The sequence below is a fragment of the Synchiropus splendidus genome, chromosome 1 (assembly GCF_027744825.2).
Source record: "Synchiropus splendidus isolate RoL2022-P1 chromosome 1, RoL_Sspl_1.0, whole genome shotgun sequence".
Taxonomy (NCBI): Eukaryota; Metazoa; Chordata; class Actinopteri; order Syngnathiformes; family Callionymidae; genus Synchiropus; species Synchiropus splendidus.
The window spans coordinates 36819064-36847013 of record NC_071334.1 but is presented as its reverse complement, the minus strand read 5'-3'; the positions used below and the strand labels follow the sequence as shown (position 1 = coordinate 36847013).

General features: G+C 41.0%; 2 protein-coding genes across 3 annotated transcripts; one reads left to right on the top strand and one right to left on the bottom strand.

Annotated features, from left to right (window-relative positions):
* Positions 1 to 1259: 1259 nt before the first annotated feature.
* LOC128765495 (regulator of nonsense transcripts 1) lies at positions 1260 to 22294 on the top strand. 2 transcript variants are annotated; one of them, XM_053876159.1, is made up of 24 exons: positions 1260 to 1641; positions 1900 to 2042; positions 2829 to 2918; positions 5757 to 5924; positions 10210 to 10390; positions 10482 to 10643; positions 10933 to 11017; positions 11283 to 11381; positions 11603 to 11711; positions 13894 to 14053; positions 15084 to 15202; positions 15280 to 15444; positions 15823 to 15937; positions 16110 to 16253; positions 16533 to 16746; positions 16809 to 16926; positions 17786 to 17942; positions 18032 to 18174; positions 18375 to 18549; positions 18616 to 18697; positions 18890 to 19054; positions 19779 to 19993; positions 20088 to 20208; positions 20491 to 22294. In XM_053876159.1, the coding sequence occupies exons 1-23, from the start codon at positions 1471 to 1473 to the stop codon at positions 20205 to 20207; spliced, it is 3300 nt and encodes a 1099-aa protein (XP_053732134.1). In that variant the 5' UTR covers positions 1260 to 1470; the 3' UTR covers position 20208; positions 20491 to 22294. The 2 variants fall into 2 exon arrangements, with proteins under 2 accessions (XP_053732134.1, XP_053732123.1); XM_053876148.1 differs by having other exon boundaries at positions 10933 to 11020.
* ddx49 (DEAD (Asp-Glu-Ala-Asp) box polypeptide 49) lies at positions 22256 to 27496 on the bottom strand. The gene is made up of 13 exons (XM_053876171.1): positions 27243 to 27496; positions 26814 to 26937; positions 26566 to 26651; positions 26363 to 26484; positions 26100 to 26287; positions 25867 to 26007; positions 24892 to 24967; positions 24685 to 24761; positions 24526 to 24623; positions 24349 to 24423; positions 24196 to 24284; positions 23854 to 23925; positions 22256 to 23217 (listed from the first exon to the last, which is right to left on the bottom strand). The coding sequence occupies exons 1-13, from the start codon at positions 27355 to 27357 to the stop codon at positions 23050 to 23052; spliced, it is 1431 nt and encodes a 476-aa protein (XP_053732146.1). The 5' UTR covers positions 27358 to 27496; the 3' UTR covers positions 22256 to 23049.
* Positions 27497 to 27950: the final 454 nt, after the last annotated feature.

The following is a 27950-nucleotide window of genomic DNA, read 5'->3' as shown; positions in this document are numbered from 1 at the left end:
CTTTTTTGTTGTTGATTTGTGATAATAAAACTCGATTTAGCAGCACCTTTCAGAATGATTTCATCTGGCAAGAGTAACTAAAACACAATCCATAGACAATACCTGAGACATCTGTGCAGTTTTCAAGGCATTTTTACCTAATTAAACTTGAATGATATATCGACTGGTTAGTAAATAAGCTCGTTTTCATCATAAATTGTATAGTGGACCTTCTCAAGAAGATTGCTCCAACAGAAACTGATCACCCTCAACTCTGGAAGTACCAGCATGGAGCCAACAAAGCATCTGAGTATCCTGCTCCTGAGGGAATTTCTGCAGAGCATCAAGGGGTCAATTACATTATTACAACATTATTACAGCATGTTTCAATCAAAAATGCAATAATTTATTTTTGGTTGTAGTGACCAAGAACTCTTCTATGTCAAATGTGGCCATAAGAAAATTTATCAGAAGGGTGTGTGTGTGCGTGCTTGCGTGCGTGTGCGTCTTTTAAGTAATTGAATTACAAACTTGTTTCCACAATATTCTCCTTAATTGATACATTGCATAATATTATGTTATTTCTTCTTACATGATACAGAGATTGAAAAGAAGCAAAGGAAAGTTCTTACAATTCCCACTTTCCTTATTGTCAGTGGTTGTGTCTGTGTGTGAACTTGTGTCTGTACCCTTTTCGGTGTGTGTAATCGTGTTGTGTCAATCTTATTTGATTGACAATTGAAAGTGTTCTGAATTTAACTTCCCTTTCTGGTAGACAAATTATTTGACATTTTTGTGAAATGAATGCATTCATCTTCTTCTAATTATTATATAAACTCATGGGTGTTGCGGGGTCTCGATCCTAACTAAGCTATTTTTGGTCACAAACAATAAAAGCACTCAAAAGCATATTTTCCATGTGTATACCGCAAATATCAATTTTCACTTGTGAGGAAAAGAAGTAGGTAAATTACGCGACAGTATGAACGGGGTGGCTAACATTAACGCGACGTTTGGCGTCTCAACACACTAACATTAGTAATGAAGTACTCGGTGTGACGACTGAACCGACTGAAGTGTAAAATTATGCTGACGCCGCTCTGTTATTTTTTTCCATTTAGAGTAATCTTCAACAATGCATTTTTGTGGATGTGGATTATTCATGATTAAAGTAATACTAATTGCAACTTGCCGATTCATTAGGTTGTTTTTACATCCGGAAACCAGCACAGCTTGAGAGAGTGAGACCTCTTCTCTGCTTCAGAGATCCACCGCTTGAACGTCACAGTTGAAGCGGCGCAGTAAAGTCCGGCACCGTTGGACCTGCTTGAGCCGTCGAGGTTTAGTCCGATACTGCTTTTTACTTTGAGCCTACATTGCCCAATTTTACTGGGCTGGAGTTCAGACATCGAACAACGCACACTAGTTGAATTTGGGTCGCAAGCGGACGAACACCGGAAGCATTTTGAGTGAAGCGAAAGTTGCGTGGCGATGAGTGTGGAGGCGTACGGGCCGAGCTCCCAGACCCTCACCTTCCTGGACACCGAGGAAGCAGAGCTGATCGGAGCCGACACGCAGGGTTCCGAGTACGATTTCACAGACTTTACTCTGCCCAGCCAGACCCAGACGCAGGGCCAGACTCAGAGCCAGTTGGACAGTCAGGTACGGAAACACTTATGTGATGTTAGCTTGGAGTGGATCCTGCTAGCTCAGTGCTAGCTAACGTTAGCTGTCAAATGCATTAGCGCATGCTAGTTAGCCAACACGCTAACAAGACTCCTACAGGTAGTGTCCGTGTATTCGGGTATGCCTTAGTGACAGATTCATTCAACTTAACTCGTCAAAGAACATGAAGGGTAAAGGTTCTGGTCAACAATAGCGTACCGTTGACACACCAGCTTTCACTCGTGTGTGCTACAGGTAAACGGACCAGATGATGGACTCCTCAACGGCGGACTCGAAGATTCTGTGGCCAAAGCAAGTCAGCTTTTGGCGGAACTCAACTTTGAAGAGGATGAAGAAGACACGTACTACACTAAAGATTTGCCTGTGCACGCCTGCAGGTATATTTGACGGCTGCAAGCTATAAAACCCCCGTCGTGGTAATCACAATGTGTGTTAACTAACCCTTCCAACTGAGAGAAAACTCTCTCAGTTGGTCTGCAGGAGCCCTGATATATTACTGCACAGATGTGCTACAGTTGCTTATTGGGTATTGCAACAAGATGGAGTAGTGGTGTCCGTGTTTGGTCCAACTAAGTTTTAACAAGGTCTATTGTACGATACAGTGAATTAAGTAATGATCATCTGTAAGAATGTCAGGAGACTGCTGGACCACAAACTCTTGGAAATGTTGGGTTTTTAACTTCTGACATCTGTTGAGTCAAAATGCAACATTGTTCCACTGGAGATTCAGTTTCATTATTAGCTGCTTCTCCAATTCGCCTTCAGTTTTCTAGCAAGCAGCCATAATGAGAAATGGTGTCTATTGATTGTTGACACTGTATTTTGAATGCGTAACATTAGCTTTCAGTTGTGTTGCTTGCCACATCGGTGATGTTTTTGTATTGATTATGGTCCTGTTATGCATTTGATATTGGCAATGACAAGTTGTTTTTGAAAGCACTTAAAGAGAGGAAAACTGAAGGACAGTACCGTTTACAAAAGTAGTAATTGTGGCAAAACAAATTCATTCCAATACTAGTGGTTGTGGTAAACAATTGCATGATGTTATATTTCACAACTAAGGCCCTTATTTTAGAATTTAAAATGCTGAAGTAAACCTTGGATGCATGTTAATGATTTGATCATTTCCATATTTTCAGATATTTAAATATGTTTGTTCACAGCTACTGTGGTATCCATGATCCTGCCTGTGTGGTGTACTGCAATACCAGCAAGAAGTGGTTTTGTAATGGACGTGGTAACACATCTGGCAGGTGGGTTTACTCTATTTTCTCGAAATAACTTTTTTTTCTTGTATGCGATATGTCGCATAAACTATATGTCGCAAGCTCTGAAAATTTATTGTTGATTGTTATAATTAGGCGTGCACCTTTTTTGGGACTCCAACTGGCTGATATGGATTTTTTTTGCAGATTTCTACCTGCCACTTTAAATACACACAAAAGTAATATTTTTCATTAATCACACAAACCTGTTAAATAAACCCAAAAGTGCTGAAGAACACTTGACTGCGGTTTCATGCAGTGAGTTCTCCGACTAAGGAAATAGCTCGATAAAGCTAAAGAGTCCGTTTGCGTCATGTTCTCCCGGTTTACATGCAGTGGAGATAAGTCGAATCAGGACTCTAGCTTGATTCATTTATTTTGACTTATACGTATTTGTTTTTAATTAATTTACTTATTTCTGTCTCCACTTGGCCGGAGGAAAAGTAAATATGTAACTAAGTCGGTGGTCCTAACTCCACTCTGATGCAGTGCAACTGGGCAAACCCAAAACAATTGACTACCCTGTAATGTTGACACCACCCACTTAATTTACATATTAATTTTTACTCTCAGAAATGTGGCGATAAGTAAACACGGAAATACATAATTATTTATTTTATCTTTATTTTTTTACATCTCCAACAAGGAGTGATCACAATGTGGATTCATTGTAGGGCTTGCGCAATTGGCTGATTAAAAGGCATCTACGGTTTAACGGGGAATAGCGAACAGGAAACTTTTTTGTGCCTAAGAGGGATGTATAGTCAGGGAAATTGCATGTGAGGATGCTGCTTTGCTAGGCATTCCAAGCCCGGTACGTTGTAGGAGCCCCTTCTAAATAATGTTGAAGCAGTCTCTTCGCGCAGCTCTCCCTCTGTCAACAGGAGCACAACCCCATGTTTACACTCAGTGGGGGGACACTAGTATGAGGGCGCTTTCACACTACGGGTTCTGTCTCGGGTGGGTCTGAGTCCGACTCTGCCCCCGCTGTGCAGCTACGCACCTTTGCACCTCAGCTGGCGGCGCTCTGCGCAAAATAGCTAGTTTTTGACCCACGATGGCGCAGATCTCAAGGAAGTTATCATCAGCCGCGCGGCAACCTATTTACCACCACCTGCTTAACCTCTTTATTTCTCTGTCAGTTCTTAACATTATGAGTCGTCCTCACCTCAGAACTGAACTGATGACGGAGCTCCGCGACGGCTGTAACACAATGTGGTGTTTCACAGCCAAAACTAAACCTGAAAGTGTGTTGTCGTGATTGCTCTCACAACACGCTGAACACAGTGAGAGAGATTACTGACGATCGAGAAGATTTTAATCATTTAAGTACAGATCCAGACTTCAGAAATGATCAATGAATAGTCTGATGATCTTCAGTAACTTGGGTTTAATCAGCGTCTTTTCTCCTCGCTGTCCTCATGCAGACAGCTGCGCTGCAGCAAGATCAGCAGTGAAAATAGTTACTGTAGAGCGTGGCATTATTTATTTAAGCAAATCTGTCAATAAAATCAAATGTTTATCAGCCGAATTAAAGGCGAAAACACGTGAGTTATCAAACATCCGCACACATCGCGAGTTTGGTGCACAATTTTCCTGCAGCTCCCAGCTGCACACCTCAGTGTTCTGGGAGTTTAAGGGGTTGTTTTTGAACGATGTTGTGCGCCCAGACAGCGATCAGACCCTTTATTGCCCGGACTTTATCATGTTTGTGTGGAGTCGCGCTGTACACGTAGTTTCCGCCATCTGGCGCCGAGTCGCCAGAGGTGAGAAGCTCACCACCCGCTGAGAGTATTCCGAGACAACGTGCAGGTCTGCAGTGGGGAAATAACCCGACTCGCTTGTATTCACATCTGACTTCTGAGCCGAAAGAGCTTTGTCTGTGTGTGAAAGCGTCCTGAGTCAGCGTTTAGTATTGCCGTACAATGCCAGCATAATTTTCGATGTCAGAACACGAGTCACTAACAGCAGTGATAGCTACTTCTTAGAGAAGGTCCCAAAACCAATGATTATTTGGAAGTGGATAGATGCGGAAGTAGAACACTCGCTAGTGCTCAAACTGAGATTCTGGTGCTGTTTATTTCAGCTGACGCTTGATTGGTGAACCTATAAGTGCTTGCACTTTGAAACAAAAACCCACATCTGCTGTGTCCCTTTTGTGGATAATAGTTTGGCATCCCTGCTGTGAAGGGTCAATGAACAATCAACGAACAATGACTCAAAATGCTTGTAATGTGAAATAGCTGGCCGTTTATGATCCACTTGTGCCTGCAGCATGCACACGATTTCAGTATAACTGTATATGTCTGGTGAACTATGATCAAAAACAAACTGATGTTACAGCTTACATTGTTCAAGTGACTTTTTTTAGCACCAGACTTTTGTTTTTTATGTACTGTATCAGTCAGCATTGAGGAAAACCTGGAGTTTGTGTTCTCGCCTCAGTAAGAGAAAACACAAGATCTCCACAAATCAAAAGTTTTGTTCTCATTTGTTTTTTTTAAACAAGTAGTTAATAAGATTCATTTATCAATATTACTCATTGTGTATGAGTATAAACAGTTTCTTTGGAAAAAAAACAATCTTTGATCGGCCAGGAAGGATGACGTCAAAAGGTTCATATCGTTACAGCCCTAGTTATAGTTTTGCATACTGTGTCAAGGCCTTTGCTTATCCTTAACAGGAACAATAATCTTGAATTTTTCCGAACTTTGAGAAAAAAAAATTCTGTTCCTCTTGAAATGCACTGCTGCACTTATTAAACCTGCCAGTGTTCTAATTTCTCTTTTATTCTTCTTTGTGTCTCTTGTCCTTTCTGACATCCAGCCATATTGTTAACCATCTGGTGAGGGCCAAGTGCAAAGAGGTGACCTTGCACAAGGATGGACCTCTAGGCGAAACCGTTCTGGAGTGCTACAACTGTGGATGTCGCAATGTTTTCCTCCTGGGCTTCATACCTGCCAAAGCTGACTCCGTGGTGGTGTTGCTCTGCAGGTATGTGTCTGCCATGGGCACAATCGCTACTTTAGCTTGTATTTTACCTTTCTGGATAGTAAATTATCCAAGGATGTCAAAATATTAATCATAATAAATTGATATCTGAATATAGTACAAGTGTTTTTATTCATTTATATCAGCTACAATAATAATCATATAAATACACATACGCAATCAAGATCTCAGCTGTGTGAAAAAACAATTTATAAAAAGAAACAACACAAAAACAAAACAAAAACAGTAAATAAGTAATTTGTTCTCTTGACGTCCAAAGTTCCTCTTGTATATTGGTGCATATTATAAGCATCAAGTTGCAAAGGGCAAGAGCTTTAGTTAACATCAGTCCGTATTTACATTAGTCCAGATTTGTAGGTTTGGGGTACTCAAGAAATGAACACCAGATTTTTTACTATTCTTTTGAAAACACTTTCCTTTGATTAAAAAATCTTTTTTCCTTGGCAATACGGGAGCTCAGTTCAATTACCCAGTTATGAATAGTTGGTGGATTTACACATTTCCACTTCAGTGCTATCATGTGCTTTGCTTCCGAAAAACAAGGATCCATACATATCTGTTGGCATTTCCTGCAGGATAAATGCCCAATAAAAAACATTTTAGCCTCAAATTTGATTTGTGTACATAGGATCTCTTCAATCTTACATTTGATATCAAATCAGAACTTATTAATGTTGGCACATTGTCAGACAGTGAACAGTCCCTTTATGTTGACCACATTTAAAACAAAAACCAGGAATATTCCCATTGAATCTATTGAGTTTTTCTGGAGTGATATGTATGCATGAGCCAATTGTATTGCAATATCCTGAGGCGACTGTTAATTGTGCGAGTTGGGGCATTTTTGCAGGCTGATTGCCATTCATCCAGTGACACCTCTTGCAAGTCATTCCTCCAAGATAGAAGTTTAGCTTCAATGGACTTTGGGGAACTATATACCAGTAGATCATATAATCTGAGTTTTTTCGCCCAGCAATAGTTTGTTTAATTCTTTAAATTTAGTTTTGAGCTATCCGAATGACATTTATTTCTTATCACTGTTTCAGTAAAGATCGTTTTGTTTTTTTTTTTTTTTTTGTAATCCCTGGTTTGCCCAGAACTGACAACCAATGTCTCACTCATTTCCCCAAATGTGGCAAAAGCTAGATAGTTTCCCCCAAATATTTCCTAACTTTATGCCATACATTCAACATGTTTTTCGTTATATTATCGAGTTTTGAATGACTTGAAGAATATAGGTATAAAGGAAAACCCAAATTTAAATATCTGGATCCCACTACTACCCAATCGGATTTTCTTTTGAAAAATTAAACATGATGGTTCTCAACTGTGAAGCCCAGTAATACCAAAGAGAGTTTGGACACTGAAGCCCACCTCTGTCACATGGTAACTATAGTTACAAATGAGACCTGGGTCGTCTATTATTCCAAAGAAACCTTGGAAATATTTTCCTTAACATAGAAATTAAATTTGAAGGAAGTGCAAGAGGTATGTTGTGGAGCACGATCAACAGTTTTTAGTATATTTATCCTTCTGACTAAAGATATTGGCAGAGATGTCCACCTGATGGTTGAATTTGTGATTTCATCTGATACTAAATTGTAGTTTGGTCAGACAATATCTAACACATTTGGCTGTATTTTTATTCCCAAGTATGTAAATCGATCAACAAATTGAAATTTACATTTTGTTGTGTGAAGTTAGATCAACATCAGCGATGATTTGGAATTGTTGCCTTTGTAACCTGAGAAGCTACCAAATATATCTACTGTTTTTCTCAAGGTTGAAATAGATCTTTCCAGATCGGTGAGAAAAACTATTACATTGTCCGCAAATAAAGCAATGCAGTGATCTGTTTGCCCTATAATAATTCTGGTTGACTGCAGGTGGGCCCTGACAGCTAAAGCCAAAGGTTTTATGGCAAGTGTGAATAGCAACAGTGAAAGAGGATAGCCTTGACAACACCCTCTCTCAGTCGCTTGGTTTTGATATTGTAATGTTTGTAAGAATATTTACATAATATTTTGACGTCTACCTTCAGATGACTGATTGGACTAAAGTTATTCATTACATAGCTAGGCTTTCCAGGCTTTGGAAGTAACATAATCATGGCTTCTTTAAGTGATGGTGGGAACGTGCCATTTTGAAATTGCTCCAATATCATGTCAAACAGAGGAGGTAACGGTTGAGTTTTAAACTTCTTGTAAGTATCCAAATGGGAGCCCGTCAGGACCTGCTGCTTCACCGGATTTCATATTCTCCATTGCATTGTCAGTTCTGCTTCCAGCCCTTCTTAAACTGCGTCAGGTATATGTGGTATGTCAATACTGTCTGAAAGTAATTTTTGGTTATGCTTATTTAAATTCGATTCAGATTTATACAAAGCCTTAAAAAACAGAAAACCTTACGTTAATTTCACCTTGCTCAATGATATTATTTCCACCATTGACAATTATAGATGTTACTGCTCTCCCAGTTTGTAATTGTGTAACACTCTTTACTAAAAGTTTACCAGGTTTTTCTCCTTTGTCATAGAGGGTTAGTTTTAATTTTCGTATGCTTTTATCATTTTATCCATTTCCGCCGTGATTGCCTTGATTTGGAAAAAGGAAAGCTAATAATCTGGCCTCTGATAAAAGCTTATAAAGCCTCCCATCTGACCCTGACCGATCGTTCTTTTCTGTTTGTATCAAAGAAGAGATCAATTTGATTACCAATGTACGTTATAAATTCTGTGTCCAATTGGCATTTTTGCTCCATTTTGTCGTTTCCCTATCTGTTTGTGAGTCAGAATTTGTGAGTGATACTGTAGCATAATCAGAAATTACAATACCATTATAATCACATCCTTTAACCTTGCTGGGCAATTGTGCAGATTAAAAAAAATAGTCAATGTGCGAATATCATTTGTATGACCTTGAGTAACATGAATATATTTTGCCATATGGATTAAACTCTTGCCAAATGTCACGGAGGCCTAAATATTTCAGAAACTTTTGTATTACTGCTCTACTTCTTCCATGTAATTTATCTTTACCAGATGGTCTGCCTAACAGTGGGTTTAGTACACAGTTGAAATCACCTGCTATATTATCTATTATCATCATTATTGGGAGGATAAATATTAATAAAAAGGCACTAAAGTGCAATGAGTTTTTCTCTTGAACTTATTTTGGTTTATTCTCTGTGAAACTGCTCACATTTATCTCTGGCTCTTTTGGCTGCACTGCTGCCACTCTGACATGCACCCTGTCATCTGTCTGCTGCCATCCAATCAACTCCTGGAGTCTTGTCCTCGGGTTGTTGTCCTCTCCCCTGTCTGCAAGCTCGTTCACGCAGAAGCCTCCCCTCTTCATCTCTCGCCGAACGTCCTCTGGGCTAGTGTGTGCGTACTCCAGAGTCCCAGTGAATCTATAAGTTAGTGTGGAGATTAAAAGCGAACCCTGTTCTCCTTCAAAATTCTCTTGAACTCGTACTGTTGATGTCTCTTCACAATCGCTTTGGCAAAATCATGGTCAGAACACAGGGTTTTGCTCCCTCGTATCTTTCCCCGTTTCCAAGCTTCATGTAAGATCATCTTCTTGTTTGTGAACTCCAGAAAGTGCACAGTCATAGGTTGAAAATGCCTACGTTGTTACTTTTAGTGCGCAACTCTAAGTTGATCTTTTCCATGTGGCTCTGGTAGTTCGACAAGTAGAGAGAATTTCAGTCGCCTCGATGCACCACTACTCCGTCTTGTTAACACGACTGGCGAGATTCAGAATTTTTGTCTGACTTGAGATTGTGTTTCAGTTCCTTCATTTCCCAGATGACATCCTCCGGTGGTGACCGCCCGCAAGCCTCTCCCATACAACATTTAGCTTGATTAGCCATGACATTAGCTTTCCCAGTCACAGCGCTTTTGTCTTGTGTTTCGGGCATGTTTATTTTTCTTCTTTGGTCTGATTGGATTCCTTACCCCCTTGCTCATGATTTGATGCTGAAATACTGGTCTGTTACGTGTTGGTTGGAGGGAAAGAAGTTAAATTGAGTCGGCGATTCAAACACGTTTAACTACGCCATCAGCCTGAAGTCCCATATTGGATAATTTACGACCATTTCTGCATGCAAATTACAATGTGAAGCATACAAGTGATTTCGTTACACATACAGAATAATGAATTTGATAAATTCCATTGGGTGTACTATACACCTAAATAGGCATTTGTCAACAACAACAATGCTAAATAATTTTAAACTTTGTCTGAATCTTGGAACATTTTCGCAGGCAGCCTTGTGCTAGCCAGAGCAGCTTGAAAGACATCAACTGGGACAGTTCCCAGTGGCAACCACTTATCCAAGATCGCTGTTTCCTGTCTTGGCTGGTGAAGATCCCATCGGAGCAGGAGCAGCTCCGGGCTCGTCAGATATCTGCCCAGCAGATCAACAAGCTGGAGGAACTCTGGAAGGTTGGCATTCATAGAACATGATCACCTGTCTTTCTGTTTTCCATTGACATAGAATGTTTATCTTTTGGTGTAATGTGCTACATTTTGCCAGGACAACCCAACTGCCACCTTGGAAGACCTGGAAAAACCTGGCGTGGATGAGGAACCACAGCATGTACTACTTCGCTATGAGGATGCTTACCAGTACCAGAACATCTTCGGCCCGTTGGTCAAACTTGAAGCTGACTATGATAAGAAGCTTAAAGAGTCCCAGGTACTTAAATGTTTAAAGTAACAAGCATTGTGGTTTTTAACTTCAAGAAAAGACTTTCCATTCCACTCGGTCCAGCTAAACATTTTTCTTGCTGTTTCAAATGTAATAAATGTGAGTAAGATTCATGCCGTATTACATGACGGAATACATTTTGATTAACTGATTACAAGCTGGGAAATTGCATTTAAATTTGTCTTGCTAATCAACTGGATCTGCAACATTTTCATTGTCATTTTCTAAATGATTCAGAAAGACTGAGTTGCGTTGCATATTTGTTTTTCTCTTCTAGACCCAAGACAATATAAATGTCAGATGGGACCTGGGACTGAATAAAAAGCGGATTGCGTATTTCACACTGCCCAAGACGGACTCAGGTGGTAATTCACAGTTTTTTGTCTTCAACCCAGTTGTCTTGTGGTTTCCAATAGGGCATCATTCAAATTCCCTCAAGTCCTCCGAAGTGCACGCGTCGTCCTCCAGCCCTGCATTGTTTGGTGGCATGTGTGCTTGACGTGAAGTCTTGTGCTGTGTTGTTTATGCGCATTACCACCATGTGACCCATTTCCTAATCAGAATATCACATTTCAATCATTCCTACAGAAGTCTTCCTTTCTGATGTGCTCTTTCCTTTTATTTAAGATATGCGTCTGATGCAAGGAGACGAGATATGTCTGCGTTACAAGGGCGACATGGCACCTCTCTGGAAAGGGATCGGCCATGTCATCAAAGTTCCTGACAGTATCCTCTTTTGTCACAGTGTCAGTTAGGTTATGCATCCTCAGAATGTCAAAAGTGTGAGTGACAATCTGACTCTATTTCAGACTGATTTAGAAATCCCTTGTTTACAATGAAGCACATAATTTGTTTCCATTTGACATGTTTTAAATGTGTTTTCCAATGTAAGGAATAGACTGTTCTGCACTGTTCTATCTTATTTCCTTTACTGCTTCCGTGTAAAGATTATGGAGATGAAATTGCCATTGAACTGCGCAGCAGTGTTGGAGCCCCTGTGGAAATCCCCCACAACTTCCAAGTTGACTTTGTGTGGAAATCCACTTCCTTCGACAGGTTTGTATATTTGGTCTCCTCCACTTATGCAGGCTGTCATTTTATGTTTTAAATGACATTCCATATTAGATTTTTAAGTGTTCATGACTGATCGCTCGACCCTCTGATGAGACTAGTTGTTTTTCATTTGACCGATATCAGTTACTGCAAATTATCGTCTATGGCAGGGGTTCTTAACCTTTTTGATCTCTGGGCCCACCTTTCTCTGAACGAATCGGCCTGGGGCCCATTCAAGTTATAGGACTGAATCATTACTCTTGATTTCATTTGTGATAAATAACCATATTTAATCTACTTACACGTGAACAGACCAACACCTTGTGAAATGACATGAAACCATGTGATCATCACAAAGATATTGGTCATTGAAAAGTCCAACCAGCAGCAGAACCAGGTGCAAGTCATGTTCATCAAATTTACTAAAGGAAAAAAGAAAAAGAAAAAAAAATACACTTCATACAAACTGTTGAGACAATGGGAAAAACTTAATTAAATTCTGAATAAAATAAAGATAATAAAACCATGTCTAAATATCATAAAATAAAAATATTTTGTTTCATCTTCCAAGAAGACATAAGTAAAGTGTAAATGAAAGCATCGCCATAAAATTAATTTTCAGAACTGCTGTTAAGTATCACAGATTTGCAGCTGTCATGTCAGTTCAATGACACACTACTGCTGTCATATGTGGCTAATATATGAAAACTGAGCATTTTGCGGCCCTCGCGGCTCAAAGGTGTAAAACAAAAAAACCTTTAGTGGTACTCTAGGAGGTGCTCGCGGCCCAACCATGGCCCAGCCCTATGGTTAAGTATCACTGGTATGCTCATTTGGTTGATTGTGTTTCATGCTGCCAATCGTTGATACAGACTGACTAGTTAGAGCAAAAGTGTTGTTATGAGAGCTTTTGGATACGTGATGTGGATACGATTCAGCAGGATATCAATTAGACTAACACATTTTTAATTTACTTAGAGAGAAATACAAAATACCACAGTCTTGCAAGCCCCTGTCTTCCAGCCCGGTGAAATAATAAATTTTATGGGTTATTTGCTTTTGTTTACAGAACTAACTAAAAACTCGCCATACTCCACCAAGTGCTTGTTCTTCTTCAATTCAGCAAAATTCTCAGTGTATACATTTGTGTCGAGAGTTGACTTTTTTTTCTTTTTCTTTTTTTTTTTTTTTTTTTATAAGAATAAACAGTTAGTCATAAAATAATGAAATAGGTAACAAAAACAAACTAAAATGCTAATAATACACATAAAATACATCAACGTACAAGTCTACAGAGTTTGACAGAAATAAGTTCCTGAAGATTAACAGACTAGTTATTGATCGTTTTTGACGTCTGGATCTGTACTTCACTGATTAAAATCTTCTTGATCTTTAATAATCTCTTTCAATTTGTTCAAAGTGTTGTGAGAGCAGCTTCGATAATTCAAGGCACTCTGTAATATGCAGCTTGTTTCTGCTATTTCCTTGTAAAATAAACATGACAACACTCTTTCATGTTTAGTTTTGGCTGTGAAACACCACATTCTATCACGGCCGATGTGGAGGGCCTTCATCAGTTGATATATGAGGTGACGATGATTCATAGTATTAAGATGTGACATAGAAATAAGGTGCTCAAGCCGACGGTCGTCAATAGGTTCAGGCTTGTCCTCCAGTGAATTTAGATTTCCTCAAGTTGTTCGCCATTGTTCCAAGATATTTTGGTGGTTGAGGTAAAGGTCGACTTTAAAGTCCAGTTTGTCTTTTTATGTGAATTGACTGCCAATTTATTTATTTTGAGGCTTTTCAGCAGGAGCTGAAACACTTGCACAAGTGCACCCCCACATTTGATGTGCTTTAACTATTTAACTTTGATGGGCTTGATTTGTGGATGATCAATTGGAGTCCCGCTGATTTTATAGTGTCTAGTGTATCATGCTACGTTGGTGAATGTTTATCTGCTTTGATGGCTACTGAACATTAATACATAATGGATCAAGCCTGGAAATTTTAGATTATTTTAGAGTATTCTCTTTTTTCGCTGATGTCAGTTGATATGCTGTTGATTCAATTTAAGAGTTTGACAATATTGTTGGTATTTCAACTTGTTCAACAATGTGTGATGATTAAAGCTCTATTTGAGTGCCAAAGTGCTCACATGTATAACTCAATCTCTGATTTGCAGAATGCAAAGTGCCCTGAAGACCTTTGCAGTGGACGAAACTTCTGTGTCGGGCTACATTTACCACAAACTATTGGGTCATGAAGTGGAGGATGTCACCATCAAGTGCCAACTGCCAAAGCGCTTCACTGCTCAGGGACTGCCTGACCTCAATCATTCCCAGGTTTTTACCTCCTTTTCCTCAAAGTGGTTCACATTTTCACAGGGTTTGAAAGGTCAGATTACCTGTTCTGCGAGCTTTTGGCTAGGATTTTGAAACGGGCTATCAAAAGCCCTGCTCTGTCAATGACTGACTTAAAAAAGCAAGCTGTAAGCATCTGTTTCAACAAAAATAACTTTTTCTTTTTTTTTAAATAAAAACATCTGAGTCAAATAAACATTAACAGATTAACTCAGTAGCAGTTGCCACAGTAACACTTTCAGAGGGCAGTTTTATGTCACTGACCCTGATTAATAAAAAAGATGATTCTTTCACTTCAAGTTTAATGTCCACCATTTTGTTCATCTTCTTCTATATATTTATACAAGATTTACCACGCAGTTGTTTCTGCTGTGTAACTGGGATGGTCTTTCACTGGAACTTTCACGCATTTAAACATTCTTTCATTCAAGCAAAAAAAATTAAATAAATAAAAAAATAAATAGAACCACATGAATTTTGTTCCCTGTTAAACTATTTTGCTCGCATTCGGCAAGCGCTGTGTGCTGTGCTACAAACTGCACAACTCCACTGCAAAGTATGCCAAAAGAAACGCCAAAATACTCCTCTGATTAAGAAGCTATGAGTTAGGTTTATAAATGTTTTGTTTAAAGTGTGACACTTATTTGTGTTTCCTCCTGTCATCAGCGTTAGACATGCCATCAATGACAGCATGCTTCCATGCCGCGAGTGTGGCGATATTGCATCATATTTGGAGAAATTACATGGTGGAAACACCCTTTTTAAGGAGACCAGTGTCGCACTACGAGTAGGGCAATACGCAGACACTAATAATCCGACATTGAGGGTGCCCTGCTGAAAACGTGACAAAACATGGAAAAACTGGGTGTCCAGTTTTTCAGTTCAGTGCCAGGACGCTCCACTAGCTAAAAGCCCCGAGAAATCTTAGTCAGGAATTTTCTAGCCGTAAAATAAATGTTAATGTTGCTTTGTATATTGTTGTTCCCAAAACGTGAGTTTCTCTTTGCGTCAGGTATATGCAGTGAAGACTGTGCTGCAAAGACCTCTCAGCCTGATCCAGGGTCCTCCTGGGACTGGTAAGACTGTGACCTCTGCCACCATTGTTTATCATCTTTCCAGACAGGGCAATGGGTATGTGAGACTGCATTTCTTTATATTGCAAAATTAATTTAGCTTTTGCTCATTAACATACTGTTTGTTTTGTGCAGCCCAGTTCTAGTGTGTGCTCCCAGTAACATTGCTGTCGACCAGCTTACTGAGAAGATTGACAAGACTGGACTGAAGGTGGTCAGGCTGTGTGCCAAAAGTCGAGAGGCTATTGAGTCACCTGTGTCCTTCCTCGCGCTGCACAACCAGATTAGCAACATGGACAGGTGAGTGAATTGTCTAAAGAAAGGGTGTCAAACTGACCCGCAGAAGGGCCGCAGTGGGTGCAGGTTTTTGTTCCAGCCCTGGAAGCACAAACAGGTGAACCATTCAGGTGTCAGCTGAAACAAACAGCACCAGACTGACGATCAACTGATTTACAGTCTTCATACACCTGATTGGTGAGTAGGTGTCCTCTTGATTTGTTGGAACAAAAGCCTGCACCTTTGAGGACCGGTTTGACACCTGTGGTCTAAAGGTTCAAGAACGAGGCTAAAACTCCTAAAGTGGGCAAACCAGGGTTGTTATTTAGTAACCATCCCTTCATTAAGTTAATTGTCGATCAACAATGGTGGCAGCTTAACCAGCCCTGTCTTTAATCACAGCATGCCCGAACTCCAGAAGCTGCAACAGCTGAAGGATGAAACTGGAGAACTTTCTTCTGCTGACGAGAAACGCTACCGTGCCCTGAAGCGCACTGCAGAGAGAGAGCTACTCATGGTGAGGACAGTGGACCAAGAAATGATCCCTACAACTTTGTCATAAAAGAAATTCTATATAGTAAAACTTCTTATAACATGCTGAGTTAAATCTATTGAGGGCTGGTTAAAACACTGCTTGGTCCCGTTTTCATCTTCACTATCCGACTTATTGGGCATTTTCCTGCCTCCAGAATGCTGATGTTATTTGCTGTACCTGCGTCGGGGCTGGTGACCCTCGTCTTGCCAAGATGCAGTTCCGCTCAATCCTGATTGATGAGAGCACTCAGGCCACTGAGCCTGAGTGTATGGTGCCTGTCGTTTTGGGAGCGAAGCAGGTATGGCAATGTGTTAATGCGCTTTACCCTCAGGGAAAATTACATGGAGGATTAGAACAAAGCAGAAAATGTCACCTTGATGGAAGTGTGATTTGATTTTGATGGCAAAATGGAGGTTAACCAACTAACCAAGCTGTGGCTTAACAACTGTTGCAATGCAGTGTCTTTAGTAATTCTGAGAACGTAATTAAGCCCTGTGATTCGCAATGGTATATTAAGATGGTTACGATTGTTCTATCGCCCCTTTGTAACTCATTTTAATTGCACTTATGTTCACAGCTCATTCTGGTGGGTGACCACTGCCAACTGGGTCCTGTGGTGATGTGTAAGAAGGCTGCCAAGGCAGGACTGTCCCAGTCATTGTTTGAGCGTCTTGTGGTTCTGGGCATCCGACCAATCCGCCTCCAGGTCCAGTACAGAATGCATCCTGCTCTCAGTGCCTTTCCGTCAAACATCTTCTATGAGGGCTCGCTGCAGAACGGTGTCACCGCATGTGTGTTAAAATACCATGAAATGTTGGGAATGTTTGATTTAATCCTGCAATATTCTCTTCAGCTGATCGCATCAAGAAGGGCTTTGACTTCCAGTGGCCACAACCGGACAAACCCATGTTCTTCTATGTGACTCAGGGACAGGAAGAGATTGCCAGCTCCGGAACCTCCTATCTGAACAGGTATCACCATGGTATAGCGGTACCAATTCAGTGTGCTATTTGGGCTAAGGATTACGGCAAACATTGTGATCAAAATTATAATGATCAATATTGTAATTATGATTGTTCATTGTGATTATTCATAATGTTCAGTGTTTTCATGTTTTATTGAGACTTGAACTCATCACCCAGGTAACTGTCCTGAAGAACCAGAGAAGAGGAAACCTCAATGAGTTAGTGCAACTGTACAAAAAAAAATTATACATGTTTTGTAAAAAAATAAAATTACCCAATAGAATTAACCTGCTGTTACAGAGTTCAATCATGATGTGCATCTCAATGGAAACTGGATGCTAGAATATATACAGTATAGTCACGTTGATTCGGTTCTCCCCAGAATGTGTATTTATTCAATATAAAACCTCAGTGAAATCTTCAGTAATATAGATCAGCACAAGTAAATCCCAGACCTCCTCTGACACAGCTGTCTCCAAATTTTGTCGCAAAACTGCAAGTCTGGTGTCAGTATGCTGAAGAGTAATAATAATTAATCTTAATAATAAGAATATTATATTCATAATAATAATAATTGTATGAGTAGGTGTTGCTGATAATAACATTGTAATGTAAAGGAAGACTTTAGCCCTAATGTCATCCTAGATTATGTGTCACACTGCCATCACAAAATGTGTTTTTTCTTGATTCTGTTTGATATGAATGTTGTCAACTGGCCCTTTGCATTTTGTTATTGATCAGCTGCATCTATTAAATTTGCACTTGCAGGGCTTTGTTTGCTTCTGTATTTTGCGCACCAGTTGTCAGTGCTGTGTCGAGACTCGGCACAGGACTTCATTGAATCTCACCTGTTGAAAAAACACAGGACGGAGGCTGCCAATGTGGAGAAGATCACCACCCGGCTGCTGAAAGCAGGAGCCAAACCCGACCAGATCGGCATCATCACTCCTTATGAGGGTCAGCGTTCCTACCTGGTCCAGTACATGCAGTTCAGCGGCTCACTGCACACCAAGCTGTATCAGGTAACCCACACAAATGTCATCCCTCTGGAACTTGAATTTGTGTGTCTTTGAACAAGAGTGTCATATGGCTCTAATTGTGTTCTTAACAGCAAGTGGAGATTGCCAGTGTTGATGCCTTCCAGGGCCGCGAGAAGGACTTCATCATTCTGTCCTGCGTCCGTGCTAATGAGCACCAGGGCATTGGTTTTTTGAATGACCCTCGTCGCCTTAATGTGGCATTGACCAGAGCAAAGTGAGAACTTTGGAGTTCTACTGTTGTCATATATATATATATATATATATATATATATATATATATATATATATATATATATATATATATATATATATATATATATATATATATATATATATATATATATATATATATATATATATATATATATATATATTATCAGAATCCGGGATTGATGTTTAACTTTTTACATGAAGGTATGGTGTGATCATCGTTGGAAACCCGAAGGCTTTGTCTAAACAGCCGCTGTGGAACAACCTCCTGAATAATTACAAGGAGCAGAAGGTTCTGGTGGAAGGCCCACTTAACAACCTGCGGGAGAGCCTCATGCAGTTCAGCAAACCTCGCAAGCTGGTCAACACCATCAATCCCGTCAGTGAGCTTCTGTTATTGTGATCGACTGTCCAACGACTCCCTTGTTAAACTGTGTTCTTTTAGGGTGGACGTTTCATGAGCACAGCAATGTATGACGCCCGAGAGGCTCTGATTCCTGGCTCTGCCTACGATCGCAGCAGTGCAGGTGTGTCCTATAAATTAGAAATGATATACTCATTGATTACGTTGCAGTTCAATTGTTCAAATCGGATTGGTCAGCGTTCATATCAGAAAAAGCTTTTATATTCTTTCTGTTTTAGATTTGTCCTATGTTACATGATTGTTCCACATTCCTCTCTTTCTTTCCTTTTCCTTGCTGACATTACTCCTACCCCAGCTGGACGACCTTCCAACTTGTACTTCCAAACTCATGACCAGATTGGCATGATCGGGGCTGGTCCAGGTCACATGGCAGCTATGAATCTCCCGATCCCCTTCAACCTGGTGATGCCTCCGATGCCCCCCCCCAGTTACCTCGGGCAGACAAACGGCCCTGCAGCAGGTAAAAATGACAGTGAAGACCAACTCCAATTAGAGAAAACTTCAAAACTTCCAGGCACCCGGTTGATAGAAACTTTCGACAATAAGAATAGAATTTTTACATTTCTATGTCTTGTTTATCTGTGCAGATGTATGAATGCATTTGTGGGTGCCTGGTGCATTTCGATCCCGACTTTATTTTCCAAAAAATAAACCCACTGAGAAATTCTGTAATGGCTTTGACCCAATGTGAGCGTTGATTCTTAGCCGACTATGCACAAAGCTCTTATGTGAACCGCATAACCAGTGAAGGACACAATGACACACTGTGGTGATACCATGTCACTGAATACTGACACCTGCTGGACATTAAAAATCCCTGCTGGCAACCAACAGACAGACTGAATTGACAATCATTTGATGACCTATTGTATATATACACAATAATGTCCTTTAAGTCTTTGCAATCAGATTGCATTAGTCCATATCTTTAAATAATGTGTCACAATGTGAAAATCTAAGTGAAAATGATGTCAATGAGGATGCTTTGTTTTTTACATATTTATTTTTATGTTTTTTATATTTAAAAATTAAGTCTCTTGCACAAATAGTAGTGAAGCAAGAGTTACTTTGAAATTAATTGGTGTTGCAGAACCCATCACTACACATGACTGTATAAGGGGTTATCGTGACTGATCAATTCTTCATCAACTTCTTCATGGTATTTCACGCTGATTTCTTCTTAGGTCGTGGTGCTATGAAGAATAAACTTGGCCGTGGTGGGCGACAAAGACCTCGTGGTTCTGGACACCAGGGGCCCGGTCAAGGGCCAAACAGCCAGGCAAGCCAGGATGGAGCATCTCAGTCCTTCTCACAGGGGCCACTGACTCAGGGTTACATCACCATGAGTCAACCTTCTCAGATGAGTCAGTCGGGTCTGTCCCAGCCAGAGCTATCCCAGGTATCTCATGAAGCTGTTAGCTAAAGAGACTTCATCTAATTCACATGTACAGTTGTTCTAACTCATTGAGGTTTTCTATGCTCTGGTTCTTCAGGACAGTTACCTGGGTGATGAGTTCAAGTCCCAGATCGATGTGGCTTTGTCCCAGGACTCGACTTACCAGGGTGAACGAGCATATCAACATGGTGGAGTGACTGGCCTGTCACAGTATTAGTGTAAGTCAAACCATTTACACTTTAGTGCTGTGTTTTTCAGTTTTCAAATGAAGCAAATATGCTACTGAATTAGATTTTAAATGTGTGGTTTTGTGTAATTAATACTGAATGGCAAGCCTCATAAATACCTTGCAGCTCCAGTGGTATTGTTTTCCTTCTGTGTTGCATAAATGTTGTGCGACTAAAGGTCTTCAACTTGACGATCGAGTGGCATCACCCATTTGACCTCAAGAAGTTTGAAATCAACAGTAATCAAAAACAATTCTGAATTTTGTCTTGCAGGTTGCTTGAACAAGGGAGCTAGGCTTTCGCTGAGTTTAGTTCCTCCGCTTTTTAATCTGGGAAATATTAAAAACATAAAATGGATACCTGTTTTCCTCTGCTACGACCGAAGCACCACAGAGTGAACGCGACGGAATAGCGAAACCAAACCAATGATCAGCGAGAGAAGAAAGAGGGGAAGAGGAGAGCATGAAGAGACAGGCAGGGAGATGGCGAAGAGTCCGGTGAATCCAGTGAGCAGCAGGGGCTGTCGCCTGTGCAGGGAGAGGAAGCGAGGAGATGGTGGTGTGTGTCTGAGCTGCCGAGGACAACGGAGGAGGAGATCCCAGTGGTCTTTCTACATGAAACCAAAAGAGGCTCAACTCCCAACTAAATCATGAAACCAGTCCCCCGACCGCCCCTTCAAAGAAGTGAGAACACTCCAGCAGTGAGTGAGAAGAGAATACCGATTCTGTGGCTCTCTGCCAACCACACAGCTTGTCCTGAACACAACCTAATCCGCAAACTATTGGGAGGAGAGTGCTAACGCCGATCTACTGAGCCCGTGAACGTCAGCGGCCTCAGAAGGAAGTGGCAGTCGATACACCCACTTGGGAATGAAGCGCAAACAGGGTTTCTGTGAACCTTCCCCTAGCCATGGAGACCCACTGACTCTTCCCAAGGGTCTCTGGCGAAGAGGTTTTTTGGACCACCTATTGGTGGTAGAGTGGCACCCGGATTTCAGACTTCTTTATTTTTTTTCTTATCAGAGCATGACGCACGAATCTCCTGAGATCGTGATCATCACGGGACACTTTTTTTCCTCTGAAGTACCTTTCTTATCACAGAGCACAAAATTGGAAAAAAAAAAACATTCAAGGTATTGAACATGACCAGCAGCGAAAACACTGACGTCTTTTTGAAGTTTCAGTGATGGCTCCTTTTTTTCATGTGATCAGAGCCTGGTGTGCTGGCCCTTCTGAAATCCTAGATGTGGGGAGTATGCCTGAATGCTTTCCTTTTTGTTTTTATAGTGGAAGCCTCACAGGAAGAGTGTGTGGACAGGTAGGTGGCTAAGAGAGGGATGGAAGCAATCACATAATCCAGCTGCAACCAAGCTAAACTTATTCAGCAAAACCAAATACAAATCAACTCTTGTTTAGTAGTGCAAGTACACCAGAGTCAGTGCCTGGAGCAGAACAGCACAAGCATGAATGCAATTTTTTAAAAGTTAACACCAGTGTTTGAACAACAGTGGTCTCTGAAAACACCATTTCCTCCTTGACTGTTCAAACCTGGTGAGGAGATTGGCCACCTTCCTTCTCTGTGAGGCTGGTAGATTTTGTTTGTATCCAGTTGCAAAACTGTCACGGTTTGCTAACTTGCTCATGATGTGCTGTGCCCCTGCCGTGTTTATTTGGACCTTCATGGATATCTTCTGGGTTTTTTTAGCAGCACATATATACATACATATATTTTTTTCCTCATGAGCCGTCATGTAAGCAGACAACAGCGAGAATGTATTGTCCACCAGATCCCCATTTCAATCGACAATCACTGTCATGTTGGAATGAAGGTCTTGGTTCCTTGTCATCTAATGGAAAACTGAACGGCTTGAGCTTTAACTTCCTGCCACCTTCCCATTTACCCTTGTTAATTTCCTGAGCTGCAGTTGACGTTTGCTGATGTTGACCAGTTTTAATTTCAGCACTTGCTTCTGAGCATTCAGGGGTCTGAAGTGGACTGGAGGTGTAAATCAATGAGTCGTGTTTGCAAAGATGCTTTATCATGGTCCACTGGTTCAATAAAAACTGAAGACTCCGGAGCTGTTAATTGTTTGCCATCAATGTGAAGACACTCTCTCACCTGAACTCGACAGATGACTTGCACATGGTCATTGGCACACACCAATAAATACAAAAGAAGACGGTAGTTAGATCCATGAATTGAATTGGTGAATTTGAAAGGTCAGAGGGGGGCAGTCAGTCTGTGTTCTTGATTTAATCCAGTGTTGGCATGTAGCCTATGCCACTTCTTCGTTGTAATGCATTTTATTGGTGTTTGTTCAGCAAAATGGAACCCTTGAAACACAAGCAAAATGGCATTTAAAGACAAACCTGCCAAGAAGTGATTCAACATTGTTTCATACCTCGATGCCATGACTTTAAACCTGTAGATGACCCCAAGGATTCAGGAGGTTTGAGCTCATTCATTTGCTTCATAACAGAAGCTATTTGAAAGTGATGCTTCTAATGTGAGTAATACGGTGTTTTCATTTATCTTTCAAGCCCTTTAGTTGACTTCAATACCACTACATTAGACTACCACTAGACCAATCTGGGGAGTTACAGCGTATTTCTGTGTGTTATTTCAAAATACAAGCCTTTTGAAAACATTGCTTACACGCAAGTAGTTTGTATGTTCACAGTATTTAAGCAGGGTACACAGGAATATGAAAAGAAGCCAAATGAAAAGATTAACATTATTTGTGCTATAAGCACAAATAATGTTTTAAACATTTTCATCAGAAAAGGCTTAGCTGTTGTGCAGTCCAAGTAAAAAAAAGTCCGACACCCATCACTATAATGTCGAGGTCTGTTTTTTTCTTTTGTTCCTCTTCTTCAGTCTTTTTTGGATTACTTGACACTTCTTTCTGTCAATGTTCTCCTGGATTTTTGCTTTGAACTTTGTCTTCTGCCAGTGGATCTTCTCCAGCTCAGCTTTCCGCTTCTGTTCAAGGTCAGGATCCTGCAGACAGAATAGAAATACTAAAGTCAGCTAGGATACGCCGCACAATCTTTCACTTGTTTTAGCCTGCTGGGCTTCAAAACCTTGAGTGTTATGACTGCAGTGTTGGTTATTCAAACTGGCCAATACTGGTAGAGGAAGAGATAGTAAGAGGATATCAAATAATGTCTACACAAATCTAAGATGAATGGAAGGGTAGCAAAGGACAAACAGTACTTCAGTATACTTTCTACATGCTGCTTATTGCGTGAGCATTGGAATAAATGCTGTGCAGGCACATTTGTGACATGCGCAAATTCCCAGGTTTCAATGAAGCCAGCATCACTGTTAAAAAATTGTGTTTCAATGTCATTTAATTGACTGCACATCAGTGAAAGCCTGCTTTCTGTAATGTGTCCATAGTATAGCAAATGAGACGCACTCGGGCCAAGACCCGCCATATAACACCACCTGAAGACATGAAAGATCTTGCCTCTTTCAACACTTGTAGCAGAGAGGAGAAAGTACCATCTGACTAAGACGTCGTGTGTGTGCATCTACTGTGACTTGCCAAAGAACTGCTCAAAGCTAATTACAGTACTCCAGAGACTCGACATGATGCTGCAATTCCAAGTGAAAGATGTGACGTGAAATTACCTTCCCATCCAAGATCATCTGTTTCCTCTTGTTGATCTCCTTCTTCTCATCAAAGTCTGTCGACTCCAGTTTCTACAACATAATTTCAAGAAGAATGACTGACTAAAGCCATTGTGGAACAGCTGAACATTTCCTCTTTATCTACGTGCATGACATATCAAAAAACCTCAACCTTGTACACAAAGGAACCTTACACAATGGCTGTAACATAAAGCTGTTCTGGCAGAACCCTGCGGTTTATACAACGGCTGAGTGTGGCTAATATTCTGGTGCACTGTATGGTCCAGACTTTACAGTAATTACTGTTTAAAATGGCAACATGGATGGATGCGCAAGACTCACAATTTCACACTCCCGTTTGGTCACGTTGACCTGGGTGAGGATCTTCAGCACTTCCTTCTCCTGCACCAGATACTCCTTTAGCTTGGTTTCTGAAGAACACCAGCTGGTCAAGTAAGCAAAGTAAGGGAGTCAGCGACCCATTCAAGCACTTACGGGTCTGCTCCTCAATGGATTGGACCAGGTGGATGTCGTACTGCGTCACCAGAGTAATGGACACGCCATTTCTCCCTGCAGGTTGCAATTTCACAGTGGTTCACACAGCCAAGTGTGAAAACCTAAGCTAAGATCACAAAATAGAAGAAATAAAAAGAAGTACAAGTAGCTGCTCACCTGCTCTTGCGGTCCTCCCCACTCTGTGTATGTATGTTTTTGGCAAACCAGGTGTGTTGTGATTGATGACCACCTGCACAGTGGGGATGTCTAAACCCCTGGAAGAAAGAAGGTTACAGTGAGTTGTGTCACATGATAAGAGTCACAGTAAAGAGTCACCTGGCCGCTACATCTGTTGCGATCAGGATCTTGAAGACGCTCGCCTTGAACTTTGCCAAATTTGCAAATCTCTGTTTCTGGAAAAGGAAGGAAGGGACCTCAGGGTTCATGATTTGCTTACTTTTACGAATAAGAAAAAATATTTATGCACAAGATTTAGTCACATCCCCAGTCAGAATGGATAGAGTGAAGGAAGTGTGTTAACACCTGCTTCATCATGGAGTGCAGAGAAATGGTGGGAAAGTTAAACTCCTGCAGCATCATGGTGAGAATCTGGCAGCTCCTGCAAACAAACGACACCTTAGTCCAAACTAAAGCATTGCAAGTAAGGCTTTTTTTGTGATCATTTGATTCATCAAAACAATTTTTAATTGACTTGTTATTGATGAACGTCAAAACTTTGACTATTAAACTGGCAGAAAATTTAAATAATATGAACACGACCAAATCTTTCTATTTTCTAAAAAAAAAATTAACTTGTGTGAACTGTATATCTGCAATCCCCATGAAGGAACCGGATTTTTCATGACCGATCTTCTGACAGCATTCTAAAGCAGAACCTGGCTGATGTCTGCTTGTTGGAGTTGTTTACAACATAAATGACAAATAAAAACGACTGTGTATGAGACCAACCGCTGGAGCTCAAACAGCCACTGTGGTGTGTAAATCAAGCACCCTGTGCTCTGTGTTCACAACGTTGCATTAAACTCTTGGGATTGTGGGCTGACGTCACCAGCTCTTCTGTATATGAACAAAACAGCCAGAAATCACTGCTGAACTACTGTCTTGTTAACAATATTGGCATCATTACATCAGTAAAACAAGTTATTTCAAATAACACAAATCGCCGCTCTCTCCTCAATAGCCTTAGAACAAACGTTCACAGCGAGATGATCACATGTTTATGTGTACTTGGTGATCGTCTCCTGTCACTGGCAGCTCATGACACACACTCTTAGAACATCAGCACATAATATAGTTCTGTAATAATAATAATTGCATGCCACAACATCAAGTTTTTAGGCTCAGCGATGGTCACTCTTTAACCTCTTTTCTGAGCTCTGGCTGTCTGGGATCAAACAAGTGACTTGTGGAAACTGACACATGTGGAGGTGAAGCACAGTGCAATGCAACACAAAGCAAAGACTGGCAGCTGGCAACTACAGCCCATTGGACACTTACTTGCATGTGTTGGTGAAGATGATGATGGACCAGTCGTGGTGTTGGTCAGTGAAGGTCTGGATCAGGTGGACCAGGTAGGCATCCTTCACCTTCTCTGGCGTCAGGATGTATCTTTGGTCAAGCTCCTCCACTGTTCGAGTCCTGACAAGAAGCTCATGTGACTATCATGTTTGCCCAGGGATTCCAGACTTTAGGTCTTTGGGCGAGACGTGGGCGAGACGTGGGCAACTCACTCTGACAAGCTCTCCCAGAAGAATGGTCTGTTCATGGCAATGCTCTTCAGCTCTTGAAGCGTGTCCGTGAGTGTAGCACTGAACAGCAGCGTCTGTCGTTTTGTGGGTAAAACCTGCATGATCACCTCCAGGTCTTTGGAGAAGTCCGTGCAACCCTGCTCCAGGAGGCGATCTGCCTCATCCAGGATCTGATCAAAATCAGAAATTACAACAATGGGACAGGAATAATTCGACCACATGCAAAAAAAACAAAGCCTGCTCACTAAGAACTGTATCCTCTTCATACTGAAGGTGTTGGAGCTCCGTATATGATCTGCCAGTCGTCCAGGCGTCGCCACAACAATATGTGGCTTGTTGGACAGCTCCTGGGCCTGAGCCACCATGTCTGCAAGAGTGACATTAAAAATCAACACACCTGAGCTTCGCGTGGAGCAGAGACACCCACTTATATTGCTCTTGTATTTACCCATTCCTCCAACGATGATGCAGTCTCGCAGACTTAAGGGTTTCCCCAAAACTCTGAACTGCTCAGCAATCTGATAGGCCAACTCTCTGCAGGAAAACAAATTAGCCAGGCTAGAAAAGGCACCGCACTGAGAGAACGTCAACATCAAAAAAAGACAACGAATCAACACAAAGAATACTTTTCTAGTGTGTACACCTGGCCTATAAATGTCTCAATGAGATAGGACAATCGTGACAGCAAACTCAAACCTGGTCGGGGTCAGCACCAGACAGAAGATTCCATAAGGATCTTCTGACAACTTCTGCAGCACTGGAAGCACAAACGCAGCTGTCTTCCCACTCCCAGTCTTGGCACAGCCCATACAGTCTCGACCTGCGGACAACGAACAGACAACACAATCACATTTACCTACAAGATGCACAGCGAAAACCTTCGGGCCAGAATTTTACAATGGGATACGTCATAACATGTCTAAGATCTAAGCGTTCGGTCATAACGTTTTTTTTTTCTTTTCAAAATGACTTTTATAGCGAGTTGACTTCACAATTCAAATTCAGTTCAGTTTTAGCATGTAGGGGCTGTGACAACCAAGCAAAAGTTAGCACAAGTATAACCCTAACTACAAATGAATAGCTGTCTAAGCAAGGAAACAACGATGACTGTCGCTAACACTTTACCTTCTAGTATAGCTGGCACGCAGTTCTCCTGCACCGGAGAAGGTCTGTTGATTCCAAGTTGTTTACACTGTTTAATGAGCCAGTCTGACAGACCGAGGGACGCAAAATCCCCCATTCTTCTTTCGTCGACTCTTTCCTAGTATTTAAATGACGTTTACACGGGTAAAATATGCAAACGCGACATAAAAACCTACGACATTCGGGTAAGACGCAACACTCTGCGTGCTGTCCACCTTGTCTCATGCCAACATGGAGGATTTTCTTCCTCTTTGACACCGCTCGCGTCTGTCCTCTATCGGCCAGAGCAAGTTATTACCTGATGAGAACGTGACAGTTGCTGAAAGATGTGGGCGGGTATGACAAAATAATTTAGCATCTCTTACACAGCGACAACAGATAAACTGCCATAAACTAAATTATATGCTATGTGACATATTTAGCCTGGACTGAGAACATCTTTGAAACCACAGAAAGTATTTTGATGAAGATGATATGATTGAACTAGATGACATATTGAACTAGAATATAGATCTTTGTATGTCAATAAATAAATAAATAATGTGCTACGTTAGTATTAACATACAGTCACAGTCATGACTTTCAGAGCGCATTTGAGTGCTCCTAGCTCAGGTGTCTGTCCATGTCACATTGTCTTATTTTCTTTGCAGCACTTCTTTTGGAGCTGGAAACATACAGGGACCCTATGCT

What these genes read in the sequence shown, in the direction of transcription:
- ddx49 (XM_053876171.1), bottom strand. Translation starts at nt 27,357, where the DNA reads ATGGGGGATTTTGCGTCCCTCGGTCTGTCAGACTGGCTCATTAAACAG. An exon ending in TTCTGGGAGAGCTTGTCAGA is followed by an intron (nt 26,008 to 26,099) that starts GTGAGTTGCCCA and finishes GCTTCTTGTCAG; the next exon opens with GACTCGAACAGTGGAGGAGC. An exon ending in GCAACAGATGTAGCGGCCAG is followed by an intron (nt 24,624 to 24,684) that starts GTGACTCTTTAC and finishes TCTTTCTTCCAG; the next exon opens with GGGTTTAGACATCCCCACTG.
- LOC128765495 (XM_053876148.1), top strand. Translation starts at nt 1,471, where the DNA reads ATGAGTGTGGAGGCGTACGGGCCGAGCTCCCAGACCCTCACCTTCCTG. An exon ending in CAGAGAGAGAGCTACTCATG is followed by an intron (nt 15,938 to 16,109) that starts GTGAGGACAGTG and finishes TCCTGCCTCCAG; the next exon opens with AATGCTGATGTTATTTGCTG. An exon ending in TGGTCAACACCATCAATCCC is followed by an intron (nt 18,550 to 18,615) that starts GTCAGTGAGCTT and finishes GTGTTCTTTTAG; the next exon opens with GGTGGACGTTTCATGAGCAC.